The 14,327-nt window shown below is 40.0% G+C and overlaps 2 protein-coding genes across 7 annotated transcripts in view; one reads left to right on the forward strand and one right to left on the reverse strand.

The window, feature by feature from the left end:
• The window catches only part of LOC132782136 (uncharacterized protein C7orf50), a 112,484-nt gene that overhangs the window by 40,942 nt on the left and 57,215 nt on the right, over positions 1–14,327 (forward strand). The window contains exon 1 of one of the 4 annotated variants that reach the window (XM_060786838.2): positions 12,330–12,397. The exons of the other annotated variants lie outside the window; for them this stretch is intronic. Within the exon in view, the coding sequence (XP_060642821.1) occupies positions 12,392–12,397 (6 nt within the window). The 5' untranslated portion in view covers positions 12,330–12,391. Of the gene's footprint in view, positions 1–12,329; positions 12,398–14,327 lie in introns of those variants that run through there. 4 annotated transcript variants of the gene reach the window in all.
• Positions 31–14,327, reverse strand: part of LOC137094715 (probable G-protein coupled receptor 146) — a 41,438-nt gene continuing 27,141 nt past the window's right edge. The window contains exons 2-3 of one of the 3 annotated variants that reach the window (XM_060786834.2): positions 8,664–9,210; positions 31–6,536 (exon numbers count right to left, since the gene is read on the reverse strand). In XM_060786834.2, coding sequence (XP_060642817.2) covers positions 5,490–6,491 — 1,002 coding nt within the window. In that variant the 5' untranslated portion in view covers positions 6,492–6,536; positions 8,664–9,210 and the 3' untranslated portion in view covers positions 31–5,489. The remainder of the gene's footprint in view (positions 6,537–8,663; positions 9,211–14,327) is intronic. The other 2 variants (XM_067461299.1, XM_067461300.1) reach the window with 2 other exon arrangements.

Consider the following 14,327-nt stretch of genomic DNA (forward strand, 5'->3'; position numbering starts at 1 on the left):
CAAAGTTATTAGACTAGTGAAACAGGTGGATACATAGTTCAGGAGTTTTTTTATTTCATTGCTTTGACATAACTATCTCCCCCATTAAGAGAAGACCTAAAAATCATAAAGCATGTTCAGATATACTAATCATTTCTCAGAGAAGGTGATCCTGTTAATAATGGCACTGTTGTAGTGATTCTTTGTAGGCTCAAGTCTGTCTACAGTAGACCTTAAGAAAGCAAAAAGCTTATTTTCAAATGGCTGATCATTTTTCGGTAATAATTTAATAAATTCTTTAAATTGTTCTTTTTACATCAGTAGACAGATTCTCTTTGTATATATACAATAATACATATTATAATGCTGTACAGTTTGGCTCATATTTACAAACTAGAAAGCTTCAGGCATTGAAATCGAATAGTCCACATTTTGATAACTCTTAAATTTTTGAATTATTACAAAAGATTTCTGTAAGAGTTTTTTCCCCTTCATCATTAAGGCTTGATATTTCTCTTATCACTTGTTGCGTTTTTATTCATGTAAAGCTTGCTGCATCTTTAAAAGTGTATTTAATGCCTATCTGAAAATCATACCGAATACAAAAATTATGAAAGTGTGTGCGACTGTCGAAGACTTCACAACCTTTGAGGATGCCTGCCATCGATGCAGGCAAAATGTCAGGAGAGAATGCTTCCTGAACATGTCCATAAAACCTGGAAAACTCACAAGAACCCTGTGTCTGAAAGTTTGAATTCGTGTTGCCATTTTAAAAGAGAAGAATGGTAGAAGATAGTTTGTAGTGAACCATCCTGGATCAGGTTCTCTTCTTTGAAAAAACCGAAGGTCTTTCTGACACATGTACCTCAAAAATACTATGGAAATAAACTAGCTGAAGTGGAAAAACATAAATTCTGGAATTATTACTTTTTTTTCATGTCAGGAACAACTTGAGAAACTGCAAGTCACTTCTGGTTTGAGAAAATTGGCCGTCTGCAAGGACGTTGCCCACCATCCTGTGGGAGGCTTCTCTCATGTCCCCGTATGGGAAGCTGGGGCTGAGAGATGGGAGCTCACCCCGCTTCCAGGATTGGTCAGCAGTCCTCATGGCACAAGAGTTTAACCCATTGCGCTCCTATTTGTTTACGTCATAAACAAATAAGAATCCCAAAGAGTTGTAGGCCAAAATACCTGGGGACCCACAGGTTGAGAACCACTGATCTAGCTGAACCTGATGATTTAATGATTTGATAAACGTATAATTGGAACTATGAGATATTAGAATCATAGAATTGGAAGAGACCACTTGAACCATCTAGTCCAACAGCCTGCAATGCAGGAAAGTACAATCAAAGCAGCCCAACAGATGGCCATCCAGGCTCTTTTTAAAAGCTTCCAAGAAAGGAGATCCCCACTGGACTCCGAGGCAGAGTGTTCCACTGCTGAACAGCTCTTACAGTCAGGAGGTTCTTCCTAATGTTCAGGTGGAATCCCGTTTCCTATAATTTGAACCTATTCCTCCAAGTCCTAGTTTCCAGAGCAGTAGAAAGGGAGCCTATCCCATATTTCATGACCTCTCACTCCCAAAGAAATATCTTCACTAGTTCTGTGGATTGTGTTTTGGTAAGAACAGAAGATAGCCATGAGCCTTCACCTCTATTCTATTAAATTTAAATGCGAAGTTCAGTTGTTGCCACAAATACAGTGATACCTTGACTTAAGAACACAGTCACAGGATGAATTAAATTCTTAAGTCAAAACATTCTTATCTGAAAGTGAATTTTCCCATTGAAAATCTATCAAGCTGTTTTTTTGTTATATATTTTTAAATAAGAAAATGTACTTTATAAATAACAAATAATGTATAAAATGTTCAGAAATTAGGCAGTGTGTGTGGCAAGGGAGCACATCTGAGGCAACAAAATGTGTTGGCCAGTGTACAGCAAGGCAAGACAGTATCGTTTTCTTCATACTATAATTCTATCCTTCCCCCTCTTGTTCTCTCTCTCTCTCTTTCTCCTCTTGAAGTAAAACATATAGTACTGCTTTGCTGAAGCTCTGCTGCACTAGGGTGGACTGCAATCTCTGGAGTGGCATCTCCAGATTGGAGTCCTCCCAGAATGTTCAGGGCAAGCAATCACATGGAGCTAGCTGGAGCTTTTGCCTTGTAGGAAGAGCTTGGAATCCAGGTTTTGTTTCTCTCTGCCTTGCGTTTAGAAATGGGTTGGGGGCAAAAAAGCTTTTTTTTGCACTGCTTGTAGGTTAAAACAGCATTCTTATGTCAAAACGTCACTCTAAGCTGACTGAGGAATTGCAAGTTAAAACATACTTACGTTGGGACATTATTACCTAGAGGTTCTATTGTATATATATGGGGACAAGGACAAGGCTATTCTAATGTGGAGCATTTTATTCTAATGTGGAGCAGAGGTTTGCAAATCACAGAATTACAAGGTGTTGGAACTATGTACGGGCAAAAATACAACTTTTCTGACATGGCCAAGGTGACTTCAGGCCTCAGTACTGAGATTTCATGGAGCCTGATGAATATAGGAATTGGTGTTCCCCTTTCTCTCTGGGGAGACCCTTAATATCTGAGTCTTCATAGGCTTGCAGGTTGCTCATTAATTCCAGTCTCTGTCCATATATTTTAGTTCAACCCTCAGAAATCTTTTGACAGCAATCTATGCCATAAAAATGTGTGGCCACATAACTGCTCCCTGTAGTGGAAGGAATGTGTATCATTCAATAAAAAAGAAGTCTTTTGCAGATAAAGGTACGTTAAGTTCAGTTTTGCAAAACATATAAATAGCACTTTTTGTAATCCAGAGATGTTGAGCGCACAGTTGAGCTGGAGACATGCGAAATGGTTCTCAAAATGTGCTTTGAATATATCATTTGGAATTACATGACGAACCAAAGAGTGTAAAAAGGGAAGCTCATGGTCATTTCTTTCCACCTTTTATTGTTAAACTACTTATGAAAGGCATAAATCAAGAAGTCTCACTTCTCTTACTAATATTCATTTTTTTTTATTTTTAAAATCTGCTTAGACCATGGAGATGCAGGGGAATTAAACTATAAAAGGCACCTCAAGACATTATTGGGGGGAAAACAGGCAATATATGTATTGGAGAACCAGAATAAAAGACACGGGGACCTGGTTGTTTTTGGATTAAGATGTGTTCAGAACCAATTTGCCCTTGCCTTCCTCTGAGTGTGTGATGCGCCCTTGATCACCCAATTGATTTCCATGGAAGAAGGGGGATTCAAACCCTAGTTTGCAAGAGACCTCGTGCAATACTCAATACCACACTTGCTCTTTGGAGAAGAATGTACAGACTGGGTATCCCCTAATTCTTAGGACCAAAGTATTTTGCATTTCTTTTATTTTGGAATACCAGTATTTGCATAATGGCTTATCGTGGAGATAGATCCAAGTCTAAACACAAAATTTATCTTGTTTCTTATACAGGCAGTTCCCAGTATATGTGTGTGCGTGCATATGTATGTGTATGTGCGTATATGTGTATGTATAGCTGGAGTTACACTTAAAATGTACCTGTTCTGACTTACATACAAATGCAAGCTTTTGATAGAACAGGGAAGGGGTAACACCCTGTGGTGTTTGTTTTTCTGTCTATGCCCCTATTCAAAAGATTTCAATTCACTTTCTGTTCCTGTGATAATGAATTTTGAAAAAATTGGCTTATTGTGGAAACAAGGATTTTGCTTCAGTGAAGGCACCTTTTCCCCATGATAACTCCCAGGAGTGGGTTTCCCTTCCAAGGGGGTAGATTTCTGTCACTTCCTGTTGTCTCACCCACGTTCTTAACTAGGAGTTGGATGTAAGTTGGTTGTCTATAACTTGTGGACTTTCTGTTCACCTTACCCACGTAGCCTGAAAGTAATTTATAAACAGTATTTAAATAAATAATTGTGGGTATGAAACACAGTTTGCTAACACTGAACCACCAGGAAGCAAAGATATGTCACTATCTCTGCCATCCATGTGTATAGTTTTGAATTCTGAGTAAGGGATGCTTGACCTGTGCCTCAGGTGAAATCACAGAAAGTCGAGAAAGTATCTATTTGCCTGAGGAACCAATTTTAGTTCCTGAATTCTCCTGCGTTCTGTATGCTTGTGGCACAGTCAGCAGACTGTCTCTGTGCTAGAGATGTTTACTGGTGGTTGCCTTATGAATGCATCTGAGGCATTATTTCTGCATGCTCACATTTTCAGGTCAGTTGACTGATTTCTCCATTCTTTCTGCAGGGCATACCAGTAAACATTTTAAAGAGACAACCATGAGACTAAAATGAGTACATACGTATGTGGAGCACTGTTCATGGATTCTTGGATTCTAGCCTAGGCTGGTCAAGACTGGTTTGCTATATCTGATATAGAAAGATTGGAAATAATTGGCATCATACAGGGAGGCAAAAAGCCTGATCTATAGCAGCACAAAACCCAAGAGCTAGTAGAGTCTTCAGGCACTTCCTCTTATTGTGTTTCAGAAACTATAGGTCTACATGAAACGGTTTCACAGGTTTATAAGAAACTCCCCTGTAGTTGTGTCTTTGCCATCTTTCCTATAAGTCAAGACCACATATTACAATTTTTTGAAAACATTTGAAGTTATCTCTTTCCCACTACAAAGGTAATAATACCTTGAAAACTGCAAGCATATTTATTCAATCATTAAAAGAATGCAGTATATCTGCATGAATATTTCTGGACCATAACAGCAATAAAGATACTTTTAACTCTGTGGTTGCTAATATTCACCTTAAAACTTATCGACGCACTCCTTCATTTTAATATGTAAAGGAACTTTTTTCCTTTCAAAGTGGCTACTTATGACTGACTGAAATGTTTTGTAATGCAAAGTATGAATAGCAGATAAATTGGGACTTTTTTGGTTCATTGTTAAATGTAGAAAAAGATGAATACATTAAAACAAAACTAAATCTGCAAACAATTTTAGAATTCAAATAATTGTTTCTTTTAAATCAAAGTATTGCAAAATTATGGAGAAGATGTAATTAAATATTAAAGTAAATTTACCCTTGGTACTTCATTGTTTAGATCCTTACACGATTTAACCAGTATGAGATGATCTTAACTAAAAAGGTGCTGTCCTCACCTTGAATTAAAACTACTTCGTAAAATTAAAAATCATATTATTTTATATAAAAATACCTCTTTTTTTAACTCTACAGGATTACAAAGTGCTAAATGTTCAGTCAAAGCCTTGAGTGGGCCCTCTAGTGATTTTCTCCAGACAGGATTATCAGAACAACGCTTATACTGTGTGACTGAATCAGTGCATTGAAAATCTCACAAATCAAAACAGTTTTAACCCACGGACAGATTCTCAGTAGAGTTTCCACACATCTTTACTACCTGTGTGTATTAAAACTGTCTCTTTTTTCCAATATCCTGGCAAAGTGGCCTCCACACAAGAGTGTCTTGGAGAATAAGCTTGGCACACAGCATCCATTCATTCCTACGTTATGACTTGTTGAACGACTGTGCGTTCATGAGAGCACCCTTGGTTCCCACAATGCAGTTTCTTAAGCAGCCTTCGCAATTTGTTTGGAAAGTTTTTGTTGATGTATCGGTAGAGGAGGGGCATGACAAAGCTGCTAGAAAAAGCCAGGAATTTTGACACTCCCTTGGTAAAATGTAATGCTCGGACGTAGTTTTCGTCCATAACTTTTCCTTGCATGCTTGTTAAAGTATTTACTAGAAGTGTGATGTAATAGGGCGTCCATAAAGTGAACTGCGTGCACACGGTGGCAATCAAAAGCCGGTGCACTGACGGATCCAATCTTCCAGTGTCTTGGTCCAGTGGCGTCGCCTCCTTGCGTATTCGCAGAATCAACACAAGTGCGTACAACACTGCAATGGCGGGAACAATGTACCCAATAAAAACCATGATGGCGTCCGCCGCTTCTTTGTTCTGCATCTTGGAGCATTCAATTATTTTAGTGGAAACATGATTGCAGACGTAGAAGAGGAGAGATGAGAAACTTGTCAGCATGGCTCCTCCCCATATGAATCCACACACGTGCTTGGTGTTGTACACACTCGACATGTACGTTCTTGGCAGCGCACGCTCAATGTAGTAGTCCAAACTGAGTAGGGTGGTAGAGTACATTATCACCAAAGATGACACATTGAATAAAATCAGCAAGGTGATATAGACTTCATTATTGAAACTCCAGATGGCCCATTTGGTACTGGCAGGTCCCAGGAGGTACATGGGCGCAATGGCGCTGATGATGAGGCCAGCAATGGCTATATTGACAAAGTAAACATCTGGCATGGTCATCGTTGCTTTGTTGTAGAGGTTGACCAAGACCAGCAGGGCATTGTAGCAAAGGCCAATGGGGAAACAGATGATGAGGTAGAGCAGTGAAAAGATGGAAAGCACGAGGTGGAAGTCATGGCAGAGATGCTGGTCCTCTGTGGTTTTGGTACCATTGAAAACATCACAGCTCCACATAGTGAAATTAAAATGTGTGGAGAGGTTTGCTGGTTACCAGCTTTTCTAAATGGAGAAAAAGAAAGTAAATAAATATGCTTATTTAAACAAAAACAAATTAAATGCCCCCCCATTTCTCTGTTTCAACCATATATGTTAAGTAATATAGAAGTTTGAAACAATATAGTAGAACATCATTTTATAATTGGAATATTAAGTGGAATATATTGTTATACTATATATACTCATGTATAAGTCTAAGGCAGGTTCTGTGCAGTTCTTTGTGGTGACTAAGCAATAGCTAAGGCTTGTTTGCTATGTGGAAGCATTGAGTAAATAAAATAGCAGTAATACAGTTGTTGCAATTTTTCATGGGTATCTATTTTCATGCAATTCTTTTTCCTAACTTTAATCATTACTTAAGAATTATACTTTGAAATATTTAAAGTTGCCCAATGTCATCTTATTAATGATGTATATAAGACTCTAGTATGCCAGGTGCCTTCCAGTTCTTTATTCTGAAGCCTTTTGCACTCTGTTTCTTTATGGATGCATTGAGTTCTCCATCATGGTTTCTCCCAGGGCATCTAAATGTCCCCCTTTTTAACACATCCCCTGCTGTTTCAGATCCACAAATCTTTCTTCTGAAGTTGAAAGAAAACTTTAAGCAACATGAGAACATTTGTATATATTTTGCACTAAACACTTTTACCTCCTTCACTGCACTCTGTGGGAGGGGGACATTTTGTGTTCAGCATACAAACAGGGTCTACCTGGATGTGAGACATGTGCTTTTTGGTCTTCTTTACAAGAAAGCAAAATGAGCCTAGTAGCAACGATTAACAACTGAATTCATTTTTTTATTACTCAGCAGGCTGGAATGAAGGAACCTCATGATTTTAAGTAGATTGAGATTTGTAAATACAGATTAGCTGAGTTGCCTCTCAACTGCACAGAAATAGCTAAGGTGTCAAAGTACTTGCGTTGGTGTAGAGCTGGAAAACCTGTCCCTAGATCAACATGATACTGCTTTAAAAATGCACATGTGCTCTTGTTGCATTTATAATTACACACCACATTTCCATTTCAAGAATCAAACCAGTTCCATTTTATCAGACTTATATACAAACAAACTTCTTTCTCTTCATATAAGATGCTTTCCCACACAGGAGCCACCAGATGAACATTTCTACAATTGCTTTGATCAAAGCTTAATTTAAAGGTGTGTTATTTTTGTTTATAGTAATTTCCTCTTTTATTAAGTTATGGGATTTGCATAAGTTACTGTATGAGCATTGAACAACTTTAGGCTTATGTTAAAAATCTAGAGCAGTGTGCAAGTTTTTAGTAAAGTTACTAAAACAAAATTTCCTATACACACATACACACATCTAGAAGTGGAGCTACTGTTCCATCTAATCCAGGTTTCTTTGCTCTCACCAAGGTCTCAAGCAAAAATAGGTCTTTTTCCAGTTATATATTGAAGATGCTGAGGAGGTTCTATTAGTGTTGCAGCAATAGTGTTTGTAAGATTTCTTTTTCTGTACAGTGAAAGTGGAATTCCATTGTTTGTCAGTTTTATACACTGCCAAACTAAACCCTAAAGCATGTATATAATATCACTAAATCCCAAGTATTTTCTTAAGAAGTAATGAGTTTCACAGGTTTGAAAAGTTGTGTTGCAAAAATGAGGGTTTTTGTGTGTGAGCAAAACCATCCTTTCTCCATTCTGTTACGTAAGTTGTGAATTAAATCACAGAAAGTACATGGTAAGAATTCCTTAAGGAAAGAGTTGAGATACTTCACCTGCCTCCTCCTGACAGGAAGATTTAAGCATCTGTTAGCTAAATACTCACCCATCATCGTATCTCATGGTGTTTCTTGTTCAGATTTAAAAACTGAGTTCTTGCAGTACTTTAAGCATGGTTGTACTAAATGCAGGAGCAATACAGTACAGTAATATGCCTTGGAGCAGGTAATCTCTCTTTGTACACATGCACACGTGCTGCAAGTGTTTTCTCCAAAACTAAACTTGACATGGAAAAAAACCCTACATCTCTGGATTTCATTTTGTGAAGCTTTCTGCTGGCAGATCATTTACTTTTGTATTGACAGTGGTTTCTTATTTCTCTCAGCTCCCCCGTCCTGTGCCTCAAACTCACCAACTGCTCCCCAAACCTCTTAAACGCCTACCTTCAGTTCGTGCAGCATGTTCCATTGTACTCCAAAGTCCAAGTGTGCCCAGTAGATAATGTTTTATTTGAAGAAAGCATGCCGAAATGTGCTGCATTTTCCTCCTTTGAATCCATGGGGAGCCTCTGTGATTGCAAGGGATCTGCTCAGCCCAGCGCTCTCTTTGCCTCCCTGTGCTCTGCACTTGTTTTTCCACTAGTAAATTACTCACAAAGTTACTGCTTCTCTTGGCAAGACGTGCCTAACTCCTCCCTTTCTCTGTTTACAGACAATTTCAAGAAATGGGAGGCTGATCTCAAAGGGGTGTGGTTCCTGACATTACACTCCACTGAGTCTTAGGCTGCTTCCGATTGATTGGCGGAAAGGGACATGTTCCTGGAATACTCTGATTTGGTGTTGGGTTACACTTTTTGTTGTCAGTTTTCTTCAGGCTAGTTTACCGCACGTCTTTGCCATCAGCTGGCAGGTTCCTTTGAGGATATGGAATGTCTTACAAGAAGCTGTTATTCGGAAACTTGGGTTTGTGTTTCCGGGCAACATAACTTTCCTGTGATAGGGAACAAATTATACAGGGGCTTAATCAGATTTCCTTGGAAATTAAAAGTAAAAAATGAACACAGAGAAGCTGTTTGGCAATACATGCAGATAGATTTTGGAAAGGAGGTGATTTTAATGATTCATTTGGCAACTTCTTTATTTCAGCCATCTCTAATTTGATGCCCTCCAAAGGATTTATATTTGGATGTCCATCATCCCTTGCCTTTGGCCACACTGACTGGTGCTAATGGGAACTATAGTACAGAAGGAATTATGCTAGAAAACACTCAAGTCCAATTTGTCAGTATATCGGGTGATAGGGAGAGGTCATGCAGTTCTCTTTATTTATGTAGTATATTTAATTTATTCAATATAGCACACCGGGGTTATCATACATATTTGGAGTCTCTTGGGGGTGAAAAGAACAGCTGTTTTCAGTAGCACAGCTTATGTCTGCACAAACTTTGGACATTTTTATCTTGACAGTATGGCAAACTAGAGTTATGTATCTCCACAACCAAATCTGGTATTTGGTCAGAGGAGTAAACGATTATTTACCCCCATGTCCAAAATGGATGGTCAGAGATGGCTGCCTTAAATAGTAGCCACTGAAAGCTCTTGCTACTTTGTTCCTTCAACAATCCTATCTTGTCTCAATGGCACTTACTGAAATTACTTTTCTGCTTTGAAGATATTATTGGCCCCGGCCAGCTCTCTTTGCCTTGTGGTGAGGCAAAAGCCATTCCTTCCAGAAACATGTCTCCCGCCTCCCACCTTCCCTGTCGAATCTTGCACTAGCTAAAAATGCAACATTTGACTACTTCTTTTGGCAGTGGACTACCATGCCATTTGATAGGCCGGTGATGGCAGTGAACCTTTTAGAGACTGAGTACCAAACCGAGTGGGGCAGGGTGGGGCATTCGGGATGGCGAACAGGAGCGGGGGGGGGGGGGACTAATGAGGGGGCAGGCAGGCGAGTGGACTGAGGCGGGGGTTGCGACACTGAGGCATGTGTGCCAGGAGAGAGGGCACTGTGTGTCCCTTCTGGCGTGTGTGCCATAGGTTCGTCACCACTGTGACAGGCTGTTTCACTCAACTTCTTCACAAATAGTCTCATGTATATGTTGTTTATACTGGGATTTGCAGCCTTCCCAGCATCCCTTGCTATTGTCTGTGCTGCAACTGCAGGAAATTACAGCTTGGCAACATCTGGAGGGGGCCGCAGCACCCACCCATGCCTTAACACCAATTACAATATTAAGTGAAATGGAATTGTAAGATTCAGTGTCCTTGAGTTTTTTAAATTGAGCTAATGTGTATTAAGATAGCTCTCTAGTGAGAATGCTCAAAAGCCAGATCTTTCGAGAGCAGTACATATGAAAAAGATCTTGGGTCCTCATGGACAACAAGTTAAACATGAGCCAACAATGTGATGTGGCGGCAAAAAAGCCAATGGGATTTTGGCCTGCATCAAGAGGAGCATAGTGTCTAGATCTAGGGAAGTAATGCTATCCCTCTATTGTGCCTTGGTTAGACCACACCTGGAATATTGTGTCCAATTCTGGGCAACACAATTGAAGAGAGATATTAACAAGCTGGAATGTGTCCAGAGGAGGGCGACTCAAATGATCAAGGGTCTGGAGAACAAGCCCTATGAGGAGCAGCTTAAAGAGCTGGGCATGTTTAGCCTGAAGAAGAGAAGGCTGAGAGGAGATATGATGGTCATGTATAAATATGTGAGAGGAAGTCAAAGGGAGGAGGGAGCTAGCTTGCTTTCTGCTTCCCTGGAGACTAGGATGCGGAACAATGGTTTCAAACTACAAGAAAGGAGATTCCATCTGAACATGAGGAAGAACTTCCTGACTGTGAGAGCCGTTCAGCAGTGGAACTCTCTGCCCTGGAGTGTGGTGGAGGCTCCTTCTTTGGAAGCTTTTAAACAGAGGCTGGATGGCCATCTGTCAGGGGTGCTTTGAATGCAATACCCCTGCTTCGAGGCAGGGGGTTGGACTGGATGGCCCATGAGGTCTCTTCCAATTCTTTGATTCTATGATTCCCAGTTCTCAGTGTTTATGCCACATTTTTAAAGGTTAACTTTAAGCTCATTTTTAAATCTCTTTTGCTGCCTACCAACATTCTGTTCCCTGTTCTTGAGATGAGAGTAGAGCAACTGCTTTGGGAGATGGTGATCTAACCTAAAGCTAACCTAAAATATATATTCAATAAACATCAAGAATTAGGAACCCCTGCCCCTCAAGCGCTCCAACTAGAGGTCAGCTGTTATCAAAGGTGCTATGGATTTTGAAGCGCTCTTAATAGAGGACAGAAGGGAGAAATGTGCCAAGAGGAAGAAAGTGCCTCAAGCAAACCTTTTTGGACCCACCTTCCATCTGGAAATCTATGTTCTCATTGTGACAGGCCATGCGGATCCAGAATAGGTCTCTACAGTCACTTATGGACCCACTGCCAAGACTCTACCCTTAGAAGACAATCATACTTGGCCACGAGTGATAGCCTATGATGATGATGATTAAGATGTTTCTCTGTTGCAAAAATATTTGATCCACTTGCACTTAGTGGACCATACGAATGAATTTTTCGAACCTTTGCCTTGTAAGAGTTAGATTTCTGTTGAGTTCTCAAAGCCAGGACTCAGCAATGTAATGCCAAATATTGCAGGGATAGTTTAGCATTTGTACATCATCTTGAGAATTAGTCTTGTGCTTGACTGATTGTGGGCACTTCTATAGTACAAAAAATTCACCAGAGAACAAGATTCCAATCTAGCATAGCCTAGACAGAATGTGAAATTCAAGAGATCAACAAGCGGTGTGCTTTGTTTCAAAAGCCAATAACTAAGACTCGGGTAATGTTTTGGGCTCCTCCCATAACATATCAAACTGCATGACGTTGTTTAAGGCATTATTAGTGGGGAGGGCAGATTGAGCAAAAGGATAATCTTTCACCTGTGCCTGACTGAGTCACCATTATTTATAACCCAGGTATTTGATTGAACTGAGATAAAATAGCTCTTGAGTTAGTGTTGAAGAAAATCCTGCTTGGTCAAGGGTGTTGGCGTGAATAACTTGCAACCCTTCTCCCAAACCTGTCATTTAAGATTGTGTGGTGGCGCCCATTACCAGTTTGACTAGTGGGAGCATCACTGCATCCTGTTGGGCCTTCGCTATCATATAATGAAGGTATTACATTCAAATACATTATGTGGTTTTTGAAAGATGGGCCAAAATGCTCTCTCTCTTTTTCTTATTCACCATGGTTCAAGGTGGGGGAGCTTTGGAGAATAATGATTTTGAGGCCTAAAGTAGTGGGTGGGAATGTTGCTATGAAGCAGTGGGCCACGAGGACGAAAATTTGGCCAGCAAACCTCCTTCCTTTTTTTTAAATTTATTATTTTATTTTATTTCCGCTCCGTTTGTGCCACCTGCCATTCCTTCCCTGTTGCTGACCGTGGCATATGTTCTGTATCAGAAACTAGAGCTGATGTGGTCTATCCCATGCAATTTTCTGAATAACCAAACCAAATCTAAAGTTGACCAAAAACTGATTTGTAACCCTTTTGGTATTAATGTTGGAGAGTGGTCCCTGGTCAAAGTGGTCCACTGTTATAAAGATTTGCTCTGTAATTCCAATGCATAGTTTTTGCCCTTTATTTCATGCTTTTCTCTGTTGTCGTTGTGCCTTTTCCCCTATCGTGCTGACTGGGGTTGATAGGAATTGTAGTTGAACACATTTGAAAAGAGCCAGCTTTTATTGCCTTTCTCTTTTCAGTGGCCAGACCAGATTCATTTGCCCAGAGAAGCTTGGTCAATGAGTGGGTTGACTGGCAAGCTCTGTCAACAAAGCATCATGGTTAATATTGGGATTCTAAAATTGTTGATTTAGCTTAGAATTCTCCTGCTTAGAGTCAGCAAGGAAAATCTCATGGATCACATCCAAGTCCTTGGGTAATATCTTGGATGCTGGCCATCCAGTTTGCGATTAGTGGATGTACTGGTTCCGGACTGGTTCCATTTCACCAGCCTTTAGCAATTAATGGGGTAGAGGTTTTACATTGGCATGTAATTATGTGTTGACATGTACTGTCTGAATATATATGCTCTGCAAAATAAATGAATATGCAATGTTCAGTTGAAACTGTCTCACACATTTCAGAGATCCTGGCAGATAGAAATTAGGAATGCTTTTGATCTTCCATTGAACTAGGAAATGTTTTTCTGCCTTCCTGTAATGCTTTAATAAGGATAAAAGATTGATGGGAGTCTAGCAAAATCAATAGCAAACTTTTCAGGAAATAGCAAGTGAATAGAATGAACTGGAAACCCAGAAAGCAATCTGATCAAAGCCATAGCTCTCTTCTGTCAGCAACAAATCTGCATGATGTGTGCATGGATCTATGGGTGTGTGAGTTAGTATCAGGACTGAGAGATAGAAATTGCTCTGGAGAAGAAAAGAAGGCTCAGTTGGAAATGTGCATTTATAGAGGTAGTCCCTGACTTGTAAATTATACTGTGTTGGTATCCTGAGCTTGGGTTATAGACTGTCTTTTACTTTTTAAAGCAATTCATACAGTTTATTCAGGTTTCCCTCTCCAACATTCGCCAGTCGAAAAATGCTTAGATACAGCAGTTCAGATTTAGCTCCAGTGTGGGAAACTGCAGTACTGTTGATTTTATTGAAGCTTGGCTGCTGTTTCAGAACTAAATCTGTCTCAATGAATTTGGCACCGCAGAAACAACAGTTCATTCTCTGCCCCTGAACTCCATTTGTTGAAATCACCAGAGCTTAGGCTTTGTTCAGGGGAGAGGAATGGAACTTGGCATCGGGAGACCATTCTCCATAGATATTCTCCTGCCAGTTGGAGCAGACTGACAGGAGGCACAGATGGTGCTTCTCCAGGAAACCATTATGCCACACTACTTCCTCTCAGTAAAACAAGTGAAAGCCCACCTAGTGACTTATGAGCAGCGCATTGTGCTGAATGCACAGCAGATTCCTGTTGGGAAAGAAACTCTGATTCTCTGAGCCCAGAATTCTGGGACTGCCAATATGTAAATGCTGCCAGGAATGCCTTGAAGCTGAACATTTCTCCCTATATTCATGTGCAGAGGC

The sequence above is a fragment of the Anolis sagrei genome, chromosome Y, assembly GCF_037176765.1.
Source record: "Anolis sagrei isolate rAnoSag1 chromosome Y, rAnoSag1.mat, whole genome shotgun sequence".
Lineage (NCBI taxonomy): Eukaryota > Metazoa > Chordata > Lepidosauria > Squamata > Dactyloidae > Anolis > Anolis sagrei.